The 27,306-nt window shown below is 40.8% G+C and overlaps 1 protein-coding gene and 1 long non-coding RNA gene across 3 annotated transcripts in view; one reads left to right on the top strand and one right to left on the bottom strand.

The window, feature by feature from the left end:
• The window catches only part of LOC144305979 (uncharacterized), a 39,151-nt gene extending 29,021 nt beyond the window's left edge, over positions 1–10,130 (bottom strand). Inside the window, exon 1 of the long non-coding RNA XR_013373011.1 lies at positions 9,983–10,130. This is a non-coding gene — a long non-coding RNA (uncharacterized LOC144305979). The remainder of the gene's footprint in view (positions 1–9,982) is intronic.
• The window catches only part of XRCC5 (X-ray repair cross complementing 5), an 89,937-nt gene that overhangs the window by 35,981 nt on the left and 26,650 nt on the right, over positions 1–27,306 (top strand). For both annotated transcript variants that reach the window (XM_077885209.1, XM_077885210.1), the window contains exons 14-16: positions 4,300–4,496; positions 12,480–12,573; positions 14,530–14,599. In XM_077885209.1, the coding sequence (XP_077741335.1) occupies positions 4,300–4,496; positions 12,480–12,573; positions 14,530–14,599 (361 nt within the window). The remainder of the gene's footprint in view (positions 1–4,299; positions 4,497–12,479; positions 12,574–14,529; positions 14,600–27,306) is intronic.

The following is a 27,306-nucleotide window of genomic DNA, read 5'->3' as shown; positions in this document are numbered from 1 at the left end:
AAAATACTTGGTCACTGTGGTGAAAAATGGAAACTTCTCATATTTGGCAGATGTATCTAGGTTGGGTTCTGTCTGACTTCAATAAATGTTTAGACGAACAGATAACAAGCCACAGACATAGGTATTTGTTACCTTTCAAAGCTGCAGGCACTGGCAACTTTGATTTTTATATCTTACCCACTTTGCTTTCTTTTATGGGGGAGAGTTTTTAATATGGTTTATCTGTACATACAAGTATTACTGCTATGGCATTTATAAATTGAATTCTCTCTCTCTTTTTTTTCCCTAAACAAATATTGAGTACTAACATTGTGCTATGAGCTAAAGATACAATAAGCCCACTGCTTGAAAGGACTCTCCCAGAGGAGCGAGAGGAGTGGAGATGCGAAACCGATAGGTACAACAGTGAAGGGTACAAAACACTGTAGAAGAAAGCTCACAAGTGGGTGACTGAAGGTAGGCTTCGCTAAACAAGAAAGGGGATGTGACGGGAACATGCCAGGCAGAAGAAGTAGCATGTGCAAAAATGGGAACCTGGAGGAGGGTGCTGGATTTGAGGGCCCCTAGATATAGGTCCACTTGGCCGCACAATAGGCTGTGTGGGGAAATGATGGGAAAGGTGGCAGGCAAGGTAAGTCTCAGGTGAATTGTGAGGAGCCAATCACTTGGATGTTACCCTGTCAGCAGCAGGAAGTTACTATAAGGTTTTGTCAGTGGGCAGGTGACAGATTTGTAGAAACCAGCTCTGATGGTGACGTGGGGACGGCAAGGAGACCACTTAGGAAAGCTGCAGTGGCCCCCGTGAAGTCCTGAATTACAGCAGTGACAGGGAGAACGGAGAGGGAACATGTAAAGGCAGAAGAGAGAGGACCTAAAGGACTGGATGTATTTGAAGAGAAAGAGAAATTGGAGGTAATGGGATCCTAGCTTGGGTGCATGGAAGGATGGCGTCCCTGTAAGCAACAATGAGGAATACAGAATGAACGGAGAGAAAAGGCAATTCATGTGTTTTTGCAGGTGTTAGATTGCAGCTGTCTGTCGGTCATCCCAGTACAGACACACCCAGTGGGAAGTTGGAAATAGGGATGCAGACCCCAGGAGAGAATTCAGGACTTGAGAGTCCTCTTCATTTGGGTAGAAGTAGAAGTGTACGAGATGACCTGGGGAGAGTATGTTCATGAGAAGAAGGGAGAACAGAGTCCTGAACACTATCGTATGAGTGAATAATTAAGGATAGAGAGAAAAAGAAGGGTTGTTGAAAGACAAAATGAAATTTTCCTTTTACCACCACCACCCCCTCCAGCCCCGCCCACCCCCTCAGCCTCCCCAGATCAGAGACGTAGAAAGAACTAGGAAAAGCTGGTGCCTTGGGAAACACGGGGAGTGAAGTGTGTCTGGAAGGACAAAACCACAAGTCAGACACTACACTCTGGTGAGTGAGGGCGAGCACAGCTGAGGACCTTTGGGGTCTGTTATGAAGTCTTTGCTGACTTTGAGGGCCCAGGGGCAGTGGAGTAGTGGGGGTGGGGGCCAGTAGTGGAGTAGTAGTACAGTGCTGGAGAAGAAAGCTCTCCTGATGGAGGAGGAGGCGGGAAGCTGAGGAGGATGTTGGGGTCCAGGAAGACTTCCTTTATACAGGAAGCATTCATGGCTGAGAATAAATGGCCTGGGAGTGGGGGGCAGAAGGAGGGAGAGGTTAACCATCAATTTGTGGACAACAGGTTAATTTAATTCTAATTTTGGAAAGAAATGCTGAAAACGACATTTTGGGGGAAGCATGGTATAGCAACTGCCTCTTAAATCACTGATATGGTGTTGCTCAAGTCAACATATTGGTAACTTATGAGCTAACCATGTGGCCTGTGAATTTTTTTTCTAGTCTTTTTCAAACTGTAAAAATCACATCAAGGAGTAACAGTTGCTTAAAAGAAATAAGTTAGGGTTGTAATCTCAGCTCTTCTACTGTTAAAAAGTGTTACTTTCTCATAAACTGAAACTTTAAATGAATTAAGGTTTTTTTGATTGAATGCATTTGATAAATATCCTGCTTAATTTTATGTAAAATGTGACTTTTGAAAAAATATGAGTGGCTGATGCTTCAGAACATCTCCTGTAGGCTGATGACACCGTTTGAAGGAATTGCCTGGAATTCATACTGAAGATCTGAAATATTTTTTCAGTAGGGAGGTTGAGTAGAATATTTGTCCATTGTTCGTTCTAGTTCTTTTCCCAGAAGTGTTCATTGAATATCACAGAATCTTCCAGACTATGTGAGAAGTCTGCTGTGTGTGTGCTGGATTACTCCTTACACCTTGAGGGGCTTTCTACACTATGTAGATAATTTAATGACCAGAGGAAGAGCACTGTGAATTAAGAATTATGCAGAAGAAGGTTGGGGGTAGATGCACAGGGTTTGGGATCACTTTGGTTTCTCCTTTTGCCTCACATTAAATGAGCTGGTATTACCGATGCTCAAGGGAATGTCGAGTAATTAAGAAAGAGGAAAGCTGGAATCAGACTCTGAGACAAGTGAATATACTATGGAGAAGGAAGAGTGTGGTTTGGTGTATTGAGATGAGGGGGCAGCACGTGAAAGTTCTAGAGGATGTCAACTCAAATGACGTTTACTATTTAAGCTGAAGTTTTTTGGTTTTTTTTTAGAATGGAGACTCTAGCTTACATTTTCTACAGGGTAGGAAAACCGTCCACGGGGTGGTATACATCAGGTACCTTTGTGATACGAAACAGTGTTTTGAATTATGAGAACTTTTCAGCTCCCTGGGTTTTTCTCTTTAAAATGACCAAGGTATAAGTCGTTTAAAGGTGGGAATAGTAGGAGTCTTCCTTATTCTCCAACTGAATTTTGGAATGATTCTCTAGCAAAGGAAAGAAAAGGTCAGTGAATTGATAGTTTCATTCCTGCTTACCTTCCTATACTCCTTTTAGAGGGTTTACTTTTCTGGACAGATAACAGCATTGCCAAAACCTAGCTTCGTAGATGGAAAGCAGTACGGGTAGTTGAATGGAAGTGGCTTGTGGTCCAGATTTTCACTCCTGTGAGCAACACAGAACCTGCCCTGGTCTTGACCCTGGCCCTTCTCTTGGGGCCACTTCCTGACAGCTGTGTCAACAAATAGAGTCCTAGGAAAGACTACGTTGTGCTTCAACTGATCCCTGTAGGTGCTTATTATGTGCCATACACTGTTTTTGGTACCTGACATCCAGCAGTAAACAAGACAAACAAGAGCTCTCCTTTTTAGAGGGAAGGTTAATAAACAAGTAAACTAGAAGATTGATAAGATAATTTTAGGTAGTAACAAGTGGTTTACAAACTATAAAACAGGAGTGATAGCAAGAGTAGCTAGGTGGCAGGATTAGAGTGGAGGGGCTCCTTCACAGGGTGTCAGGGTAAACCTCTTCTGAGGAGGTGATGTTTGGGCAAAGAACAGAAGGATGAAAACGGGCCAACTCTGGAGATTTCAGAGAAGGCCAATGAGGCAGAGAGAGAGCGATAAACATAAGGTCCCAAAGACTGGACCTCACTCGGTATGGGAGTGAAACAGGGAGAGCCCAGCCTAGCTGGGGTGTGAGAGTGAGGGAGGACAGTGGCAGATGCAGGAGGCATGTTGGAGCTGTGGTATGCGGGACTTGGGGTATGGGAAGGGCTGGTTTTAAGGTAGCTTTTGCTATACAGAACAATGAAAGTAGATTCAGGGAGACCAGTTGGAAGATGATGGTGGTAGCCCCCATGAGAGGGGATGGTAGAGCACATGGACAGAAGTGGGTCAGGTAGTGGAGAAGAGCCCAAACTTAGCACCCTGGGAGGTTTGGGACAGACCAGTACTCTGAGCTCTACTACAGACTTCTTCCTGTCTTCCTGGGACTCACTGAGCCCCTTTTCACCCACCACATACCGTCATCTAAGATTACGCAAGGGAGAAAGCAGTCTGCTGAGGGGAGCTAATAGGATTGGAGGCTCTTGGAATGAGGTCTTAGAGAGCCTCGAGTATTACCTGGGCGGTGGAAGCAGCAGCCTTGGTCTGTAAGAGGAGCCTCTTCTCTAGGAGGCCTCCAGCTGAAGGCACTGCTAGGCTTGGACCTGGTTTACAGTTGCTTGTAGATGTTGCTGGCATCCTGCTGACCAAGGTACTTCCAAGGCCACCTCTGTTCCCTGTTACATGTGGTAGGAATCCTATAGCCCTCCCAAGCTAACATGGAGGATCTCTGATCAGGAAAGTATAGTGAAGTCGTGTATGATGTCTACATCTACATTTTAAAACCCTTCTTCCTCTCCCACAGTGTCTGCTGCACCGTGCTCTGCATCCCCAGGAGCCTCTACCCCCAATTCAGCCGCACATTTTGAGTATGCTGGACCCCCCCACTGAGGTGACAACTAAATGTCAGGTTCCTCTCTCTAAAATAAAGACCATTTTCCCTCTGACTGAAGTCATCAAGAAAAAGGATCAGGTGACTGCTCAGGACATTTTCCAAGACAAGTAAGTACTCGATGTAGTTGCTTCACTTGACATTGGAGTACATAAGACTGGGCAGTCTTAAGAGGAGCTCTGGAATTAAGGGTTGCAAATGGGTCTGTGGTTGAAGGAAGAAACCTTTTGATGTTTGATCCTTGCGTTGAAAATGCTGGTTTCTCCTCTCTGTCCATTGTAGATATATTATCCTTACAAATTCATCTGCAGTTTATTTTATAACTTTTTTTTTCCTACCTGGAATTTGGAGCTATCTTCCGGGTTGTTGATGTTTTGATCAGCATCACATTCTTAGTGATTTACGTTTAATAGGAAAGCTAAACAGTTTCTGAATATCTAAGACTAACTTTTACTGGTTTTTTGTTTTTGTTTTTTTGTTTTTTAAGATTTATTTATTTATTCATTCAGAGAGAGCGAGAGAGAGGCAGAGACACAGGCAGAGGGAGAAGCAGGCTCCATGCAGGGAGCCCGATGTGGGACTCGATCCCGGGTCTCCAGGATCACACCCCGGGCTGCAGGCGGCACTAAACCGCTGCGCCACCCGGGCTGCCCACTTTTTACTGTTTTTAAAGTAGGGTGCTTGGAATGAAAAGATAAGGGTCAAGGTCATGAGGTTTTTTCAGGTGGGAGGCTGTTATCAGAAGCAGTGAGATTTTGGGAGGAAAAGTGTAAGGGAGGATGAAAACCTGGTTCTTCTTTAGCTGTGCTCTTACTGTATCAGTGATGTACTTTGGTATACCAGGAGTGAGGGATTTGTAGTTTGAGGACTACAAAATGCTTTTCCTGTGATCAAGCTTAAACCAAATCAAGCTTTCAGGTAGCTAAATAGGTTTTTTCCCCTCATCAGATTCTGTTCACAATCTGTATCAGTTTCCATTCAAAGTGAAACAAAAACCGTAAGAAGTTGTTTTGATTATCCAGAATCATTTGGGTGTACAACATGGATTTTACCAGGTGTGGGTTCAGTTATTGGTGGCTTTTCTCCCCAAATCAGAATTAATCTATTCATTTCTTTAGGATGTGTTCTAAGATTCAGTTTTAGACCATAATTTTTTTTTCTTTGATTTCCTTCCCACACCTGTATCTTCATTGACCAAGTAAAGTGTATTATTTGTAAATACCTCGTTGGAGGAGTATCGAATAAGTTTCAGAAGCCATCACAGGGTTCTGTAAGTTACTAGTTTAGTGACTTATTTTCCAAGCTGAAAGCTTTGTGTGTTCTGTGACTTTTTAGAGGTTAATACCCCAAACTTTTTCAGAATTGAAAAAAAAAAAAATCACAGGATTAGTATAGTCAGTCTGTCTATCATGTACATTCAGAACACATCCTGGAGAGTTGTAGGTTTCTTTTTCTTTTTCTTTTTTCTTTTTTCTCTTTTCTTTTTTCTTTTTCTGTCATGCCTTCTTCTAGCTAGAAAGACTGTCACTAAAAATCCACTTCCCCTCTGCTATCCTCATCTACTGTATCCCTCTGGAATAGGATTTCAGAACAGCTCCATACAATATTGAGACAGGTTTGCTCTGGTCTCACTGCAGTCATGTGGCTTTTCTCTCTCTAGGTATTAAAGCTCCAGTTCATGATCTTGATTACCTTCTGGTGTTGTGGGAAAGAAATGGGCTGTTTTCACCCTCCTCCCGTTGATTAAAATGTAAATTAGCTGGTTAAAAAACACACCACGAAGGCCCAGAAGACTGTTGTTCTGTGATTTGATCCCTGCAGCGGTTACACCTTCAGCTCTGTTCCTCCTCTCCTGCTCACTCTTTCTTGGGAAGCCTGAGCTTGTGGCCTTTGCTTTGCTCCCCTAGTGGTTTGTGACATTGCCAAGTTATCAGCCTGGGGCCTGGGAATTATCTCGCTCACACACACCTACTCACACTCCTATTCTCGACCCTTTCTTCTCAGAAATCTTACAGGTTTTTAAGAACTGCAGAAATGACTCACTTAAATATTTATTGAGTAGCTCCTGTATTTTTAAGAAGAATGACTCAGTTGCTTCTTTAAAGTTCTTAAACCCCTCAATTTTAATGATGAGGCTTCAGTCAGCTTTAGAGGTGGTCTCCCTACTGGGGAAAAATTACAAACAACTGGCTATGTTTTTGTGTTTATTCAGCATCTCCGTATTCACGGTGCATATTTCCATTGTAGAGGTGAGGCGCTGAGATTGAGGAGTGGGCAGGTGTCTGTTCAGGATTGTCAGACTAAGATAAGAATCCTGAGCTGGGAATCACCAGTTTTTATTCCAGCTTTGCCACTCTCAGTCTGATTTTGGTTAATTTACCTTTATAAGCGTTTCTCCATCTAAAAACAGCCTCATCTCAAGAGATATTTTAACAGTGAACTCACATACTGAAGCAGTTTGAACTATTTAGAAGGAAGGCAAGAGTCAGAACCCGAAACAATAGTAGTATCATTCATTAAAATACTAATATTTGAGAAGACCTAGTATTCATGCTGGACTGGTTGAATCCTGAGGGTTAGGAATGATTTCTTCATTTCAAGAAGGTAAGAGCACCATCTGACAGAGTAGTCCAGAAATGTACAGTTACCCTTCCCGTGTAAAAGCCTTGCTTCCCTCAGAGTTGCTGTGCAGCCTTGAAACAAGAATGTCATCTCTTGGTCAGGGAAACTTCAACACAAGAATTGGGACATTGAAGGTCTAATTCCGTTTGTGCAACTAAGTCGTATGTGATCTTGATTTCTTTTTGTCTCTGGGCAAATCTAGTCTAAACTTTCCTCTTTCATGTCCCTTAAAATCCTCCCCACTTACCTTCAGTGGCCATTCTCACCTGGTTACTTACTGGTATGGACCTCAGACTCCAGAGTCAGACTATGTGAGTCCGTCTCCTTGCTCTGCAGTGTGACCTGAGGTGCAAGTTGTTTATCCACCCTAAGCCTCAGTTCCCTCATGGAAAAATAGGGGTAATGAGAGTAACTTGTATGGAGTTGTAATGAGGGTTGATTGAGTAATATATGCTGTTGACTGTTGCATGTCTAGACCCCAGTATAGCAGCTAACACATAGCAGGCATACTGTAGTGGTGAGGAAACAGTTTACAAAGTCTTCAGGATGTCCCTGGCACATTGAGGACTCTGATGGTGATAACGCTATCATAGGGAAGAGAGAAGAGAGAGAGGCCCGTAGGTGGGAACTCGTTGCTTCTGTGGCCCATCTCTAAAAATATACCTCTGCTGCATCTGCCCTCATTTCCTTCTTTCTAGTCCCAGTGGAGGGGGTACTTCGTCCTGTTCACAGTCACTCCTTTCACCTCTGTCCTGGGATGCCATTTTCTGTCCCATCTGGTACCTTAGCCCAGTAGTAATTTCTTCCCTCTTGCTGTATTTTTATCCTTTCCCTCCTGACCAGCTCCTTTGCCTTCACACATCAGCATTGTGTTGTATTTCTTTCCTCTAAATGAAAATACAGTCATGCCCTCCATTTTCTCCTTCAGATTGCTGTCTGTTACCATCTTCGTTCCTTCCATGAGATAGGCTTATTGGAGGAACAGTCCATACTGCCACTTTTCCCCCAGCCTCTGCCAACTCCCTGCAACAGTCTTCCATAAGACATTAACTGCGATATTTCCTTGAGCCAGGAAGGAGCCAAGAAAGTCCCTTTCTTGACCTCCCGGTAGTGCTTGGCATTGTCAATTATCTTCCCTATTGGGACTGCTATATCTTCTTTAACTCCGGCTTCTCCAGATTGTTCTTTTAAACCTTTGCAGTTTCCTCTCAGATTCCTTTGGGGCCAGCTTTTTTCTCCCCACCAGCTTTAAGTGTTGACGTTCTGTCCTGTAGGCTTCCTCCTCAGAAAGAGCTGACCTGTTTTAAACACAGGTGCATGCTGAGTGCTCTACCTGTGTTACCTGTGTGGACTATCTTGGCCATCCTGGGGAGTAGATTCTTTTGTTAATTCCCTCTTAAAGCTGGGGGGGGGGGCACTGAGGCTTCGAGAAACTAGGAGACTTGCCCAAGATCACAGTGGATTAAGTGTTGGAGAAAGAGTTTACATGCACACAGTCTGACTCCAGAGCCTGCCTTCCCAACAATTATGCTGTATCACCTTAGCAAAAAATGTCCTGAGACCTTTTACTATTTCACATACAGGTCTTCAAAAACTACTAAATATCTGTCCATTCTAATATACTTCTATCCTGTGCTCTGGACATCTGAAGTGTCTATAGATCCCTCAAAGTCATTGTGTTCAGAAATGACTTCATAATCTCTATCTCCTTTCATGCTCCCTTCAAACCCTCTTCCTGCTGTTATTCTCTGTTTCAGTGAATGACACTTAGTTTCCAGGGAGTCATTACCTTTACTTTTCCATGTCTAGTTGCTTTACCAAGTTGTGTTAGCTTTACCTCAAATCTCCTCCTTTCTCTTCAGGTTAGCATAGTGGCTAATAGCATTGATTATGCAGTCAGGTAGAGTTGGATCAAAATCGAGGCATTTCCTCCACCAGTGGTTAAAATTGGCAAGTTGCTCTGCACTATTTGCAGTAACCTATACCTACCTTTCAGGAGGCCATATGGGAGAGTGGCTGAGAGTACAGAATTCACTGTGAGCCCCCTTACTGTGTGCTTTAGACAAGATCAGGCCCTTTTGAACCTTGGTTTGCTCGTTTGTGAAAGGTCAATAATGGTAGCTAATGTCTAAGGTGCTTGTGAAGTTTAACCTGAGGTATTTGAAATATGCTTGGTATAGTGACTAGCACGTGGTTAATGTTAAAAAAAATGTTAGCTCTTATTAGGGTCTCCTACTGCCATTGCTCTTCTGTAGGCCTCAATTTAGCCTGCTTTACTGAGGTAAGGCCTTATCTGATTTCCCTTTCAGGTCTTATCTGTTTGCAATGCATCGTGCGTTTGCTGCTACCTGAGTGATTTTTAAAAAAACAAATCCGATCACATCAATGCAGCGATTCTTAATCTTTGTGTGTATGTGTGTGCAGGTGATGGACTCTTTCAATAATGTAATACAAACTGTGAACCCTCTCCCCAGGAAAATGCCCTAACATACTAAATTTTGTATATAATTTTAAGTAGTTCACAAATTCCTTGTCAGTATCCTTGGACCCCCGATTAAAAACCTTTGCTTTAGTGGCTATTAGTATCAGTTTAAGATTAAACTTTGTGACACAATTGAGAAAACCTAGATAAGCGGAAAATACTTCTTCATAATCCAACTCCTTATAGAACTACTTTCTTTCCTCACAGTTTCTATGTCCATGATTTAGATACAGTAGTACCTCCTTATCCACAGGGGTTATGTTTCAGGACCCCCAGCAGATGCCTGAAACCTTGGAGAGTACCGAATCCTATCCATGAGATGGTTTTTTTCCTATATACACATTACATAGCTATGATAAAGTTTAAGGTATAAGGGATTAACAACATTAGATAACTAATAATCACAGAGAACAGTTTTAACAATATACTGCAGTAAAACTTCTATGCATGTGTGGGTCCCTCTCTCAAAATGTCTTGCTGCACTCTACTCACCTTTCTTGTGATGATGAGAGATAATAAGATGCCTGTGTGGTGGATGAAGTGAGGTGAATGATATGGGGGCATTGTGATGTAGCATAAGGCTACTGTTGACCTTCTGACCGTAAGTCATAGGCTCATCTGCTTTCAGACCGCAGTTGACTACGGGTAACTGAAACTGTAAAGCAGAACCATAGATGAGGGGGACTACTATATTTCCATCCTATTTTCTCACTACTTCCCAGCCTGCCTTCCATGGCTCAGCCTGGTTTAGCTAGTGGCTATCCTCTCAGAGGGACATGTAGCTTACCACGGTAGTTTGTTAATCACTTGTTTATGTATTTACCTCTTTGATTTGGCTGAATTTCCTGAAAGTGTTGGTTGTGTACTTTAAGAATCTAGAGCCTAGCATAGTGGTCAGCACATAGTATTAGGTAAATGTTTGACCAAATAGATAAATCACAAAATGTATATGTATTTATAAAAGACAGAAAGAAAATGAGAAAGAACAGTAAATCATCTATGGTTCTGACATCCAAATGTGGCAGCTGTTGTCATTTGTATGTCTGCTAGGGTCTTGCATGGGTAATTTCTATCTTCCAGAGCTAGCTTCCTCAGATAATTTTGAGAGGAGAGTCGTTGCCTTTTCCCACTACAGAGAGACATTTTGAGCTTAATATATGTAAAATTCCTAATAATGCTTTAAAAATGGTTCAATCTAGAGCATATTAACCATATTCAAATTTTTGCTACTTTCTGCTTATTACCTTTACCCTGCCCGGTCCTGGAGGATTGATATGTATTTATGTCTCTTTGTCCTTCCTTCCTTAGAACCTTATTTTGGAGAGTGTAAGAGCTTCTTCATGCAATCTACATTGTGTTCTTATAGCACTTAGCGTAGTACTTTGTATGTCTAATGCTTCGTAACAGCGCCATATGAGGTGATTTGCAATTTTGGAAGACAGTAGATGAGTAGTGATGTGCTCATGGTGCTTTTCATCATAGTGTTTTTCTGAGGAGCAAACTGAAATCCAGAGAGAGGAGTCATTTAACTAGACTTTAAACTCTAGATATGCAAAAATTAAAACACAATCAGTACATTTAAGAAGGCATAAGGGTCCAGAGTTAGTGGAAAAAGTGAGACTTGAATCCCGGGCACTACATTGTCTGTCTCTTGGGAAGAACTGGCAAAGGTTCACTGAGATGGCTGTGACTTTTTTCATAGCACTCAAATTCTGATAGAATTTCATGCCTCCTTGGATTTGCGCATTTTTCCTCTGTTTTTGTCATCAAGGCTTTGTATGTTTGTTTCTTATTCTACTTGAAGAGCTCTGGATGACTCACCCCTTTTAATGTTTCCTGGTCTCCATCCTCCTGTCTTCTACTTCTCTTTACTTCTCAAAGAGAAAAAGGCAAGTTGTGAATGGAAATATGTCAAGCAATAAAAGTTTTAATTCATGTTTGTGAGGCTGTAATAATTACTTTAGTCCTTTTATCTAATGGTAAGAGATTCATTATTGAAATACCATTGAATAAGCTTCATTTTTCTTTGTTTTTAGGGTAACCTCTTCTTTAGGACTCATTCTCTGAAGGTTGGGCTTTTGAACAAAAACACATCACATTTAGAAATACTAGATCTTAGCAATTAACTTCCCTTTTCATTCAGCCATTTCTTGACAGCTGCTTTTGCCCCAGATTGATTATTTGGGAGAAAAATTCTCATATCTCTGTGTTCAGCAACTTAAGGGAGATTATGGGCAGAGTTTTTGGATTTGATTTTCTTCTCCTTTGCAATTAATTTGTCCTCCTCTTGACTTTAAGGCAGGCTGTTGAAGCCAGCATGTTACTTGAGACAAGATGTTTGATACAGTTCCTTGGAATCCTCTTTCCCTCCTAACACAGATGCTGTTGGACGGTTAGCATATTGCCCCAAACAGAATTAGGTTTATAAAAGAACAAATTAAAAGGCTTTTTTGAAAGTGGTTTTTTATAGTTTAAGGACTTCTCTAAGAACAAGGCCTTGCATATTTAATTAAGGATTGTCTAGTAAGTTTTGACAGCTGTAAGTAGAAGCTTATAAAGCTCTCACATACATGATGGAGAAGATGGGGTGTTAGACCCAAAAGTCATCTGTGTCCATGGAAAGCTAATAACTATTGAGTATGAGACAGAAACTAGCAAATGATATCTGAAGGGTAAATGGGTGTCTTCCTGAAATGCCAGGTTTCCTGTACCTTTGCTTGCAGTTTCATATTTAGAGGGAGCTCTGTGACGCAGCTGCTGATTGTGACTTCTTTGGTGCTGTGCAGTGGAGCCAGGGCTGCTCCCTCTGGACCTTCAGGAATTCTGGGGCCGTGAGCGGGAGGCAGGCTCTTCGTTAACAAGGACTAAGTGTGGCTGTTTATTTTTGCCACTTGAAAAATAAATGTATATTTTACGTGTTAACCAAGTCTGGCTTTTGTATTGTTTATTCTGTTTTAAGGGGGAAAAAATCCATTTATTTCTTTTCCAGCCACGAAGAGGGACCCGACTCTAAAAAATTAAAGACTGAGGAAGGGGAGCCCTGCTTTAGCATCTCCAGCTTGGCTGAAGGCAGTGTCACCAGTGTAAGCAGAACTTTCCCAGGGTACTCCCCGCCTTTCTGGAAGATTGGGATTTGAGGAGCGAGGGAATTGCATCAACTTTTGTTAGTCATATATATATGATGTGTGTGTGTGTGTAGTGCATATATATTTGTTTATTTATTTATTTAAGATTTTATTTATTCATGAGAGACACAGAAAGAGAGAGGCAGAGACACAGGCAGAGGGAGAAGCAGGCTCCCTGCGAGGAGCCTGATGCAGGACTTGATCCCAGGACTCCAGGATCAGGTCCTGAGCTGAAGTCAAATGCTCAACCACTGAGCCACCCAGGCGTCCCTGTTAGTCCTTTAATCATTTTCTCTGGTCCTTTTAATAAATGAACCATGTACATCCTTCCCACACTTCTTCCTTTATTGTCAGGGAATTAACCACAGAAATATATCTGTGACTATGTGCATGGATCACTGTATAATATGTAGTGCATGAAACCGCTCAGTGGTAGCACTTTGGGTAGAGATTTTTTGATTGGCTTTATTTTGCAGCTTTCTGTTTAGTTAAAACTGTAGGATAAGTTGAGGTTGATGACACAAGTCTTAGTCTTCGAATATATAAAATTTAAGAGCATGACTTCCCTATTTCTTTTCTAATATATAAGTTCAGAACAGGCTTTACAAGCTTAAGATTCTCCCAAACCAAGTATCCTTTGACACTTGAGATCTTTTTTATCTAATGAGAAGGTTCTGGAACTTGAACGTATTGCCTTCTGTTAAGTGGCATTATTTTGAATCCTTGAGTCTTAAAATTTGTCCCTTAATAGCCAGATGTATTAGGAAGGGTAGTTAGCATTAGGGCATGCCTTTTTTCCAACCTTTAAAAGAAATGCTCTCAGGAAAACTGAACATCTGAGAATGATTTGGATTTTTATTTCAGTGTTTTATAGGAAAGGAAAAATAATCTTGACCTTTTTTTGTTCTGAGAGCTTTTCTGACTGCTATCCCAGAGCAAAATGGAAACTTTAGTACATTTTGTACCAAAGTTTACCAGCCACATTAGAAGCCTGTTGTTGTCTTTTTCCCCTATGAACTGAGTGATACTTCAGGCCTATTAAGGTTGGGACTGAAAGGGTTTTTTTTTTTTTTTTTTTTTTTCTCTTTAAGAGAAGGAAGGGCGGGGAGGGTGAGAGAAGAGCTGGGGAGAGAATCTTAAGCAGGCTCCACACCCAGTGTGGAGCCCGACATAGGGCTCAATCTCACAACCCAGAGAATGTGATCTGAGCTGAAATCATGAGTTGGACGCTTACCTGACTGAGCCACCCAGGATCCTCTAGGTTGTGACTGGAAGACTAAGGCCCACATATGCTCAGGAAAAGCTGTATAATGTGGCGGAGTTTCATCTTAGAAACTTTCCCACCTAGCACTATAGTAAATCTTTACACAGTATCTGCTTTTATTTTGAGGGGACATGTGCAGCCTGGGCGTGTTGGTATGTTCTTCCAAAACTTCAATGCCAAAGAGATCTCAGCAGTCCCCCACAAGGGCAGTTCAGCAAACCAAGCATCAGGCAGTTATTTCTCATGTCATCTTCAGTGGGGCGAGTATATTCTGAACTGACCCCGGACTGCAGAATCCTCCCCTTCCTAATTGGTTGGGTGTCGGGATGAACCGGCATCTTGTCACAAAAAGCCTTCTGGCTGAGCAACCTGGTGGCTTGGGTTATAACACTTCTGACCTCCCTGGAAAGAAGTCAGCTTCCATAAAGAGAGGTAAGTGAAACTACAGATGGCAGTTCTTTGGCCACAGGAATCTGCTTGCTTTTAAACACAACCCCAGAAGTGGAAATGAACAGAAAGGACCTTCCCTTTGTCTTTGGTTTTGTTTTATAAAAAGAGCACGCTTGCTGCATTAAGGCATCTCATATTGCCTGGGGTGCTGCCAAAGAGAGAAGTGATCTGCGGGTTTATTGTCTGTGCATGTATTCTAGGTTGGAAGTGTGAATCCTGCTGAAAACTTCCGTGTTCTAGTGAGGCAGAAGAAAGCCACCTTTGAGGAAGGTGAGTGGTATGCTGTTGACTCTGCATGTAAGGGAAGATAAGATAATTAGGGTAATGGATTTATAATATAGATTAAGAAGTGTAGCCCTTTGTTGGTATCCTTATATAGCAGGTTTCTTTCCTGGTTGGTGGACCTTTGTGATTGTCTATTATTGGTGAGCTCACCGAAGCAGCGCTGTGAGCACGTGAGGGTAAACTCAACACAGGTCTGCCCAAGCAGGAAAAGAACTGATTTGTAGGTCTTTTTGTTAAGAAACCATAGGCCAGACCTTTAGAGCTTTTGATTCCACTTCATTAAAGTTCTTTGGGGTCTTGTGAGTGAGCTTGGAATAAAACCTTTTCTTAAACATATTAATTTGGGAGAGAGAGAGCACATGCGCACATGCGCACGCATGTCAGCTGGGGGAGGAGCAGAGGGAGAGGGACAAACGGGCTCTGGGCTGAGCGCAGAGCCCAATGCAGGGCTTGAACCCATGACCTGAGACCATGACCTGGGCCGAAATCAAGAGTTGGGCACTTGACCGACTGAGCCCCCCCCAGGTGCCCCTGGAATAAAACATTTTTGTGTCGTGACTTCCTATTTTCAGTGACCCATAATTTTTGTTCAGGCCTAAGGATTTGTGCCTCTTTGCAGAGGTCCAAGAACACCATGTTGCTGTCCCTAGATTTGATCTTTCTGAAATTGATTTACATCCTCTCATTTTGTTTCTATGAATTATAACCTAGAATTACATTTAGAATTGGGCTAATACTAGTTTCCTAGGATGGACAGTCTGGGACCAACATTCATTCACTTGATTGTGTTCAAGTTTCTGTTTGTTTACCCTTTAAGGAGTGGCAGCTGGCAGATCTAATCCTGCAGGTTTGTGCATAAGAGAGCATGTGTTCATTATTGCCACCCAGGGTCAGACTTATCTGTGAGCTGCCTTCTGTTTATCTATGTGAATGTGTACACAGAACTTCTCTCCCAACTTCTTGGCAGGTTGGGGGTGGGGGGTGGGGAATGATTCCTAAATGTCTATAAAAACCCCTACAGGGCAGCCCAGGTGGCTCGGCGGTTTGGCACCGCTTTCAGCCCAGGGTGTGATCCTGGAGACCTGGGATCGAGTCCCACATCGGGCTTCCTGCATGGAGCCTGCTTCTCCGTCTGCCTGTGTCTCTGCCTCTGTGTCTCTCATGAATAAATAAATAAAACCTAAAAAAAAAAAAAAAAAAAACACCCTACAGTTTCTAGTTTGATAATCTACAGTGCCTAACATAAGTGTAGGTTACTTCTTGAGAGTCTGAGAATCCTAGCAAGATGTCTGGGCTTGCTGTGCTGTTGTCCAAAGGCAGTCATGACCACTTGAGCCCCACACAGTCTCCTGGACCATTCCTGTTGGCAGGAATACTGAAGGCCAGCTCATGAGAATCTCCTGAGGAAACGAACTTTGTTACCCTGACACTCTGTATATGTTTTGTATTTGAAGGTGGAGAAAGAGCTTTTTGCCCTGTGAAGAACTGCCATATGGGAAAAAAGCTCGAGTTTAACACAAAACAAAACTACATTTAAGTAGATGAAGGAGATCTAAAAAAAAAAAAAAAAAAAAAGTAGATGAAGGAGATCTAAAATTAAAGTGACAGCTTTCCAGAAGGATTGATGGAAACAGTACTTCAGAATTTCTGTCCCTCATGTGTGGGGTTGATCAAAGGAAGCTTTCACAGCATCGTACCTGTGCTGTTTTCTGCTTGGCTGCGTATTGTGACTGTGTTTGGAAGAATGCAGAGACGTTACCGTGGCAAGTCAGCCTGCTGTTGTCTATCATGATTATCATGTGTTTGGAGAAAGATAGAGCCCTTAGCTTTTGGTTATACATTGTTGATTACCTTGGCCAAAGGCAGGTCTTCAGAGTCTTTCTGGTTGGTGTAGGTATGTCTCTTAGGGGCTAACTGTGGCATGATCACGATTGTAAAGGCAGCCACTAGTGCCTACTATGTTCAACTCATTGTGCTAGCATATTCTATATATAATAGCATATGCTGAGCTATTATATTCTTTGTTTCAATTACCCCACATAGCAATCTTGCAGTAATGTGAGCGAATGGAGAAGACAGTAGAGCTTTTACAGTTGGTGCCAGAATTTTCTGAGAAGAATTTTTTTTTTTTTTTTTTTGAAAATTTGTTGATAATTGAGCCTCTGTCTCCAGTCTTGGTGGTTGGCCAGTTAGAGTTCAGAGAAGAGGCACTATCTACTGACATCACAGAAATAGAAAAACTGGAGCTAGTTCAGGACAGGAAGGGGTGAGTAGAAAAGGTAAGACAGGAAATAAATGAATTTATGTAAGGACACAGTGTTCTACAGTGTGTTCCTAACTCATAACCACAGATATTCCGTGTCAATAAAATTCTGGACTCCTTGGTTTGAGATCTCTATTTGGGGAAACTGGTGAAGGAGCAAGAGTTTTTGGTCTCGAATTACTTCAGGCAGAGCAGAGAAAGGACCTGAAAGCACAGGAGACCAGAGTCTGCAGAGATCATGAAGGAATTTGCTCATATCTCCAGAAAACAGTGTTTCCCCAAGCTATGGGATTGGGGATTTGAAACAGTCTTGTGAAAGTAACAAGGGTAGGTGACCCCTACATGGCATCTAAGTTACAATAGGTCCCATCCTTCCCATTTTACAGATTGAAAAACTGTAAAACTTGGAGAGATGAACCTCCCCCAGAATCACACAGGGATTCCAATCCATGTCTTTTTCAAATACTGGGTTTTTCTTTTTAAGATTTTATTACTCATGAGAGACACAGAGACAGAGACACAGGCAGAGGGAGAAGCAGGCTCTATGCTGGGAGCCCGATGCAGGACTTGATCCCAGGTGCCCAGGATCACGCCCTGGGCCGGAGGTGGCACTAAACTGCTGAGCCACCCAGGCTGCCCCAAAATACTGGATTTTTCTACTTAACTTCTCTTGATTCCTAATGCCCTCCTTTCCTACACATTTTTGTTGTTCAGACATAATAAGGTCATGTATTTTCAACCTTGTGCCTGTAGGTAGGACTTCTGAGGAGTGGACTGTCCTTTGATGTTGAATGTGACTGAGCCCTGATGCACTGCTCCTGGTGTGACAGTGGGGTCCCTCTGTTCCTCTGTCTAGGATGGGGTCAGTGAGAGCTCTACAGTGACCTCACAAAGGCGGACTTTCTGCAGAGCTGTGGGAAAATGGGACTGCCTGTGTGTGAACAGCCAATTCTGTTTTGTTGTCCTAACCTGGCTTCCCTTTTATCCTTTCTTTCCTTGCTTCAGGCTTCAGAAATTTTGTTCACTACTTTTCCTACCTTTGTTCTGCATGGGCATCTCTCCTAAGGCCCTTTGTGAGAGAAGACTCCCTTTCCCTGAAGCCCAAAGTTATCCTCCAAACTTGAAGCTACTTTCTCCTATTGGTCTTTTCCATCCCTCCCGGGGATCTGTGCCAGGGAGGAGGGAGAAGCTCTTCTCTTTTCTCCACTAGATCTGCTTTTTAAATTCAGTTGCCAAAAGCATGATCAGCAATAGATGGTAAGATTGCTTTACCCTTAGGAGTTGACCCGTTCGCCTATTACCATAAACTAAATATGCGTATAATTTCTTCCCATCTAGCCTAGTAATGTAGTCCTACCAAGAGTATTATGGTCCTATCGCCTTGACCCTAGCAGCCTACAGTAGGCCTCTACACATTGTCTTATCTTCTGGTTTTCACTGTGAGGGATAGTTCTTGTCCTAAGCTTATTGGCATAGAGGAGATGACACTGCACCCCGAGAGTTCCTTCTGGCTGCTGATGCTTCTGTAAACTCTTGAGTCTCTGATGCCCTTCTTTTTCTGGTCCCTTTCCTTTGCCCTCCCTACCCAGCCCAGCCCAGCATTCAGTCACTATAATTTTACAAGAGAAAAATTCTTGACCTCAGCTGTATGCTTGATAATCATTTCTCAGTGGTGAAAGTAGACTTATTTCCTTCACACGGTACTCATAAGTGCATCAGCACCCTCATCCGTGGTGTCTGTTATCTGCACTTGTGGGTTATTGGAAGAACCCAAGTCCACAGTGTTCACAGAGATTCCTTGAATCCAGATTATCCCTTGATGTGAACACCCTTCCTCCACCAGCTGTTGGAGGAACACCATTGATTTCAAATTCCTTGTCCCTTCCCTGCTTTTACTTAGGGAGAAAGAATGCTAAAATGGTCAAAAGAAAGAAAATTAGAGGAGGAGGGAAAACCACATTGTTTCAACTCTCTAAGTAATTCCTCTGTGATGGAGATAGGTCTGAATTGAGAGGTTCCCACTAAGCATGAGATAATATGTCAAGGAGCTTGAATGTATCTGGTATGCCAAAAACAAGTTTTCTGAGGACCCTATGAGTCAGAAAAGATAGACTGTTAAGACAGATAAAAGAGTGAAATGTAACTTTGTTCCATGGACCTTGTTTTTGCCACTTAGATTGTAGGCTCCATATTAGGCTTCTGTGTAGTGATCGGGTGGTGGAGCCCCATTCCACCCAATTGAGCTCACAGGAGCATGGTTGGTTTAAAAAACAAACCTGTCAAGAAGAGCCATCCTAAGCAGGAATGGTAGGGATGTTTACAGTTAGATTTAAGTACGGGGAGCAGTATGTGCACATACCCATTTGATTAGATGATGATCGTTTTATTTTCTGGCTGGGAAGGCCTTTTCGTTTTTCTTGTGTCTGTTTCATCTCTCTGAACACTTTTCATCTTCAAGCCTTTTTGCCTTTATTCTCCCATCTACCTCATTCTCATTGATTATCAAGCAATATCCTTTCAGTTTTAAAGGGTGTGTCTTAATTTTACCAATACTGGGTAGAATGTGGTAACAGTTCATGATAAAATATATCTTTCATCAAAGCCAAATAGACATTTTTTCAGTTCCATTTTGGTATGGGATAGCACTGTCCCCAGTATATGGCAGCTTACTTACATGCATTATAGGACTCTGCCATGAAGCAAGCCCTAAACTGTGGAGCCCCAAAAACTGAGATCTAGGAGAGGTTTCGTGTGTGTGTGTGTGTGTGTGTGTGTGTGTGTGTGTGTTACAAGAGAAAAATTCTTGACCACAGCTGTATACTTGATAATCATTTCTCAGTGGTGAAAGTAGACTTATTTCCCTCACACGATATTCATAAGTGCATCAGCACTCTCATCCGTGGTGTCTGTTATCTGCACTTGTGGGTTATTGGAAGAACCCAAGTCTGAACCCAAATAACACCCCTATTTATGTAATCTAGGTGATGATTTATGTAACTTACCATAGCTCTTTCCAGATAAACAGGAAGATAAGAATATGGCCATTTTCTATTGTTTCACACACAGCTGGTAAATTTAAGAAAAATAAGTTCTGTTGGATACCTTGAATACCTTGAAAGAAGGATACTAAATAAAAACAGTAACTAAAATTGTAAACATTTTCAGTCTTATAAAAGTTCTGTCTTATTATTTTATTTATTTTCTGTCTTTATTTTTTCAGTGTTGACGTACTTGCTTAGTCCTTTCCCAAAACAGCAGTGGCACATCTAGTCAGAAGAGAGGAAACACATGATTATGGGTTCTAGAGGCTTAGTCCATACTTTCTATTTTTTATTAAATATGCCACTCGTTCTTCACTGAATTCCCTTTTGACTTTTTAGTTTTAAATTGTTAAACCCCAGAGCTTGACTATCAGGGTTATATAAAGGGTTACATAAAGTTTCATTTATTGATAACAGGAAGTCTTGTTTGGAAACAAATCTGTTTATTTGGAAATTGTAAAGGAGACCCACTACAAGGGTGTGTTAGTATTTGACATGGTAATTATGTATCTGTGACCCCGAGTGTCTCACTGATAGATCTTCCTGTGGGTGGATTGGGGCTGGGAGCGGTTGACTTTCCACTGATGATTGCAAATGTGTGGAAGACACTGGATCTTGTGGCTTGAACTTCTTCATGGGTTGCGTATCTTTCATTAAATGGCATAGCACTGCCCTGCAGTTTACATTTTAATATAATAAAACTCGTCAACCATATAATTAAAATGAAATTCTTCAAATGAAGACAAAAGAAGAAAAAAGACATGACAGGAAGCAAAGATACACATAACCACTTTGAAAGTGTTTTTGGTTTTCATCAACTCTCGTAAAAGGCTTCTATCCATTCTTACTCAGCTTTTTAACTTTCGAGTTCCTGTCAATCTGTGGATCAGAAGATGTCTAATTACAGGGTATGGTTCTTGTAAAATGTAGCCTGGCTATCTGTTAAGAAAGAGAGCCAACTCTCTAGCATAAAAATAAAAGGCTGTTTGCTGTGTGTGTGTTCTCAGTAGCACTAAGATTTCTTCCTGAGAGCATTTTAAAGGAAGCCTAGATGCACCGTACCACAGTGTTCCCACTTTCAGTGTTTTGTTCTCTCTTGGCAGGCAGAAGTTGCTTGCCTTAAACCTGCTGAGTTTTTTTTTTTTTTTGTTTTTTTTTTTATGTTAAACGTGGAAAGGGTATTTTTCCCTCTGGCTGGAAATGTAGAACTCATGTGAGCACTTTCCCCACGTCAGAACAACTAGAAGAACAGTCTAGTCTGAAGCCCGCATTTAACATAGTAACCCATGGGCTTGCCTTGATGACCCACGCCAGCAGTGCTGCAAGTGGGCTCTGCTGGAATTGCAGAATTAGTGACGTTGCTTTGGAGAAAGAGGATGTTCTCCAACTTGCTCTTGGAGTTCACCCTTGGTAACTGCTACTTAGTGGTAAGTGCTAATGAGACCGATTCAGGAGACAGAGATCAGTTGAAGGACTTAAAGCACTTTTTCGGTTGTTTCCCTCAACCTCCTATAAATTCTGCGCTTCTTTCTTTGCATGGTGCGCGATCATCACGCAGGGCATTGCACTTGGTTCTCCTTGAATTGGGCTATCCTCAAGATTGCTTCCTAAGCCCAGCTGGTTGAAGAAGGAAACTGATTTCAGATTGTGCTGATGTGCAAACTGCTTTAATCAATGACTTAAAGTGACTGCTCATGGCAAACAACAGAAGCTCTTAACCAATTAAGATGTTTAGGAAAGGATGTTAGGCTTTTGTTAAAATAGTCACTAATCAGCTGAAATGTGTTAAGAGGAGCCTAGAAACAGCTTGGAGTCCCACTTAAATGCAATAAAAGTGTTTGGGCCCTCCCCTTTCAAATTGCAAGCCCCAGGCAAAAAAATATGCTGACACAGAAAGAAGTGGCAAGTATAATTTGATACAGTTAGTCCTGTCTGTTATACATATCTACATAAAACTTTAAAAAATGGCATGCTTGTTTTTTAGGCTAGAAAAGGGAAGGGAGTTAGTTCAGATATGGAGCACAGGTTCAGCATGGCTTGAGAATATTGTTGGCCTGGATGTCTTTAGACAAAGAATATAGTTTTTTTGTTTTTGTTTTTGTTTTTTTGCAGTTTCTTATGGACAATTGGAGAAAAGTCTTTAGTGAGTAGTGATTAAAGGCCCTGCTACAGACTGAGCTGTGTCTTCCCCAAATTCTTATGTTAAAACCCTGCCCCTTAATGCCACGATTTTGGATATGGGGCCCTTATCAGAGGTCATTAGGTTCCGATGAGGTCATGAGGGTAGAGCCCTCATCAAGGGATTGGTGTCCTCATAAGAAGAGACCTCAGGTTTGTGCTTTTTCTTCTCTCTTTGCCATCTGAAAATAAAGTGAGAAGGTGACTGACGGCAAGCTAGAAAGAGAGCCCTCAACAAAACCTGTTAGCACTGGCCTCCAGAACTGTGAGAAGATAAATTCCCGTTGTTGAAGTCACCCTAGGCCATGGTGTTTTGTTATGGCAGCCTGAGCTGACTGAGACAGGGGCCCCTCTTTTCGTTTCCTTTGTCAGTGCTGAAATCCTGTAGTTTATTTCTTTGTGTCTTTCAGTGGTAATGAGATGCAACTGAAAGGGTAGGCCATTGGAGTCAGGAGCCATTTCTCAGGAGAGCGACCTTTTGGATAGTTCCCTTGTCCTTGGTATCTAGTGGTGTTTCCTTAAGGCACCCGGGATAAAATTTGCTGAGCTGTAGCTGTTATCCTGTGGTGGAAATTTATAGAGTTGTATGATCATCACTGTCCCATTAAAAACTTTTCCCCTCACTTCAGAAAGGTCCCCCTGACTGTTTGTAGTTAATTCTTTTATCCTGCCACCACCCCAAATAATCACTTTCTGTTTCTATAGATTTACCTTTTCTAGAAATTTCACATAAGTGGAGTGAGTCAATATGCAGTCTTTTGCATGTGGCTTCTTTTACTTAGTGTAATGTTTTTGAAGTTTATGTTGTAACATGTATCAGTAATTGATTTCTTCTTAATATTTTATTTGAGAGACCACAAGCAGGGGAGTGGCACAGAGAGAAGGATAATCAGGCTCCCCAGGACCCTACCTGGTATTTTGACCTGGGCCAAAAGCAGAAGCTTAACTAACTGAGCCACCCACACACCTCAAGTAATTGATTTCTTCTTATTGCTGAATAATACTCTGTTTTATGGATATGCCATGTTATGTTTATCCATTCACCAATTAATAAGTATATTTGGATTGTTTCCAGTTTTTAGCTGTTATACATAATGCTATGAACATTTGTATACAAGTCTTTCTATTTGTTTCATTTTTCTTGGGTGAGAGTGGAATTGCTGAGAAATTTATATTTGACTTTTTAAGAAATAGCCAAAGCAGCTTTACCATTTACCATCTCACCAGCAGTGAATGAGGGTTCCACTTTCTACATATCTTTGGTGACACTTCTGTTGTCTTTTCAATTATAGCTATTCTAGTAGTGATGTGTTGCCTTCCCTCTGTGCTTTAATTTACAGTTCCTTAAATACTAATGATTGCTGACCTTTTTTTCACGTGGCAGTTGGCCATTCATATATTTTATTTTCTTTGATAAAATGTCTATCTAAATCTCTTCGCTATTTCTTAATTTAGTTGTCTTATCACATGTCTTTGTCAGATATGTGATTTGCAGCTATTTTCTATAGTCTGTGGTTTATCTTTTCAAAGGTGGCTTTTGAAGTATAAAGTTCTTCATTTTGATTTTCTAGACTATTATTTTTTATGGATTATCATTTTGTAGTTTTACATAAGAAATCTTTGCGAAGCTAAGTCACAGATATTTTCTTCTGAAAGTTTTTGGTCTGTAATCCATTTTGAGTTAATTTTTGTAAATGGTTATGAGGTGAGTATCCTAGATTCATTGTTTTTCATAAGGTAACCAGTTGTCCAGCATCATTTATTGGAAAGACCATCCTTTTCCTATCTAGGTGCTTTGGCACCATGTTGAAAATCAACTGATCATACATGTAAGGGTTTATTTCTATATTCTTCAGTTCTCTTGCATTGATCTATGTGCTTCATTGATACATGATTATAATTACTTTGGCTTTATAGTAATTTTTGAAATAATGTAATACGTCTTTCAAATTTGTTTTTTCCTAAAATTGTTTTGGCTAATCTAGGTCCTTTGCATCTCCATATAAATTTTAGAAAGGGCTTTTCAATTTACATAAAAAAGCCTACTGGGATGTTGATAAGGATTGCATTGAGCATATAGAAAAATGAAGGGGAGAATTTACCTCTAAACTATTGAATTTTTAAATCCATCAACATAGTGTATTTTTCCATTTATTTAGGCTCTTTCTCTCCCTAGTGTTTTGTAGTTTATAGTGTACAAAAATTTCTTTTGTGAAATTTTTGTATTCTTTCTGATGCTACTGGGAGTGGAATTTTTAATTTTTTGGATTATTGCCAGTATATAGAAATAATTGATTTTGTGTATTGATCTTATATCTTCCAGCCTTATTAGACTTGTTGATTAGTTCTTTTTTTTTTTTTTAATGATTTTATTTATTCATAGAGACACAGAGAGAGAGAGAGAGAGAGAGAGAGAGGCAGAGGCACAGGCAGAGGGAGAAGCAAGCTCCATGCAGGGAGCCTGATGTGGGACCCAATCCAGGGTCCCCAGGATCAAACCCCGGGCTGCAGGCGGCGCTAAACCGCTGTGCCACCAGGGCTGCCCGACTTGTTGATTAGTTCTAATTGTTTTTATATATTCTGAATTTTCTACCTATGCAGGATGATGTCTGCAAATAAAGGCAGTTTTATTTTTTCCTTTCTAATTTGTGTGCCTTAAATTTTTTTCCTTGATTGTACTGGCTGAACATCCAACAGTCATATAGAATGATAAGAGTGAATATCCTTGTTCCTGATCTTAAGGGGATAGGTTTCAGTCTTTTACCATTAGTGTGATGTTCTGGTTTTTTTCAGATTCCCTTTATCAACTCGAAGATTTTCTTTTCTCATTTCTACTTAGTTAAGAGTTTTTATTATGAATGTATGTTGAATTTTATCAGGTGCATCTTCTTTCTTTTTGATGCATTTGCTATATGGAGATGATTATGTGGGTTTGGTTCTTCTATTAATAACTCTGTTATATTTATTGATTTTCAGTTGTTAAACCGGCCTTGCATGCAGAGATAAATTCAAGTCAATCATGGTGTATAAGTCTTTTTGTATGTTCCTGAATTCATTTTTCTGATACTTTGTTAGGATTTTTGTGTATATGCCCACAAAGGATACTTTTCTGTAGTTTTCCTGTCTTGTGACATGTATGGCTTTGATATCAGAAATACAGGCCTAATTGAATGAGTTAAAGAAAGTATTCTTTCTTCCCCCTCAATATTAATACTATTTCTTTTTAAAATATTTGGTAGAACTTGCCAATGAAACCTAGGCTACCTTTCTTTGTGGGAAGCTTTCTAATACTTGGCTATTTTATATATCATAGGTTTGGTCAGATTTTCCATTTCTGCTTGAGTTAGTTGTAGTAATTTCTGTCCTTTTAAGAATTTGTCCATTTCATCTAAGTTGTTTAATTTATTGGCCTAACATTATTTATATTCTTTTTCTCTTAGGTTCTGTGGGTTGATAATGATGTGTCCCCTCTTTTATTCCTGATTTTGGTATCTTGTTTCTTCTTCTTTTTCTTCTTCTTCTTCTTCTTCTTCTTCTTCTTCTTCTTCTTCTTTTTTGTGTGTGTGTGTGTGTGTGGTCAGTGTAACTAAAGGTTTATGGTTTTGCTTATCTTTTATAGAAGATCCTTCCTTAGGTTTTATTGATTTTTTTCCATTATTTGTTTCTATTTCATTGATTTCTTTATTATTCCCTTCCTTTTGCTCACTTTGGATTTAATTTGGTCCTCTTTTCTAGTGTCTTAAAGTAGAAGCTTAGATTATTGATTTGAAATCTCATTTCTTTTCTAATACAGGCATTGAAAGCTATACATTTCCCTCTAGCCAGTTCTTTAGCTGTGCACCATAAATTGTGATATATTGTATTTTTATCATCATTTGGTTGAAATGCTTTCTGATTTCTTTTGTGATTACCACTTTGACCCTTGGATTATTTAGAAGATAAATCTTCTAAAAAAGATTCTAAAAGTTTAATTTGCAGATATTGGAGATACTCAGATTTCTTCCTGTTGTTAATTTTTATCTTAATTCTGTTGTAGAACATAGTTTAAATGGTTTCAACCCTTTTTGAACTTAGAGATTTGTTTCATGGCTTAGCCTATACTCTGTTCTGACAGATGTTCCATATATCCTTTATAATGATGTCTACTCTGCTGTTGCCAGGTCGAGGGTTCTGCAAATGTCAGTTAGGTCAATTTGGATGGTAGTTTGTTTAGCTCTGTATCCTTGTTGATTTTTTTTGTCTAGTCATTCTCCATAATGTTTGGAGTATTGAAAGTTATTCCCCGTGAGACCTTGTGGACTGGTGACACGAGTATAATTTTTGCCTTACCTAGCTAAACAAAAATCTGGAGACCCAAGTGAATCTTTGCAGAGTACCAGTAAAGAAAACATCAATTCAAGTAATAGAGTGTATTTTAAGTAAAAGTCTTCAGGTACTAGAGTTTTTAGAAAAAATTAACTTAGATATGTGTATCATAGTATTATGTTTGTTTTTGTTTATTTAAAGATTTTATTAATTCATGAGAGACCCAGAGAGAGAGAGGCAGAGACGTAGGCAGAGGGAGAAGCAGGCTCCATGCAGGGAGCCTGACATGGGACTCGATCCCTGGACTCCAGGATCATGCTCTGAGCCAAAGGCAGAGACTCAACCAGGTGTCCCACAATATTATGTTTGTGTTTCATAATTCTCTGCTTCATGAAAGGAATTCATTTACTTTAGCAAGTGACCAACTTAGTATAGGAAAAATTATGTTGGAGGAACTTGTTGGAGGACAGAGATGATTAATTGTAAGTAATGAAAGTCAATTTACATTTTAGTGACCATAGATTTTTTTTTAATTTTTTTATTTATTTGTGATAGTCAGAGAGAGAGAGAGAGAGAGAGAGGCAGAGACATAGGCAGAGGGAGAAGCAGGCTCCATGCACCGGGAGCCTGACGTGGGATTCGATCCGGGGTCTCCAGGATCACACCCTGGGCCAAAGGCAGGCGCTAAACCACTGCGCCACCCAGGGATCCCTAGATTTTTTTTTTTTTTTTAAGATTTATTTTTTTGGTGGGGAGCAAGCACTAGTGGGGGGGAGAGGGAGAGAGAGAATCTCCAGCAAACTACCCACTGAGCACAGAGCTTGATGCAGGGTTAAAACTCTTGCAACCCTGAGATCACAACCTCAGACAAAACCAAGAGTCAGGCACCTAACCAACTGCGCCAC

This window comes from Canis aureus, chromosome 36, assembly GCF_053574225.1.
Source record: "Canis aureus isolate CA01 chromosome 36, VMU_Caureus_v.1.0, whole genome shotgun sequence".
NCBI classification, from domain to species: Eukaryota; Metazoa; Chordata; class Mammalia; order Carnivora; family Canidae; genus Canis; species Canis aureus.
Note: the sequence above shows the minus strand (reverse complement) of the source record. Positions and strands in the feature narration are given on the sequence as shown.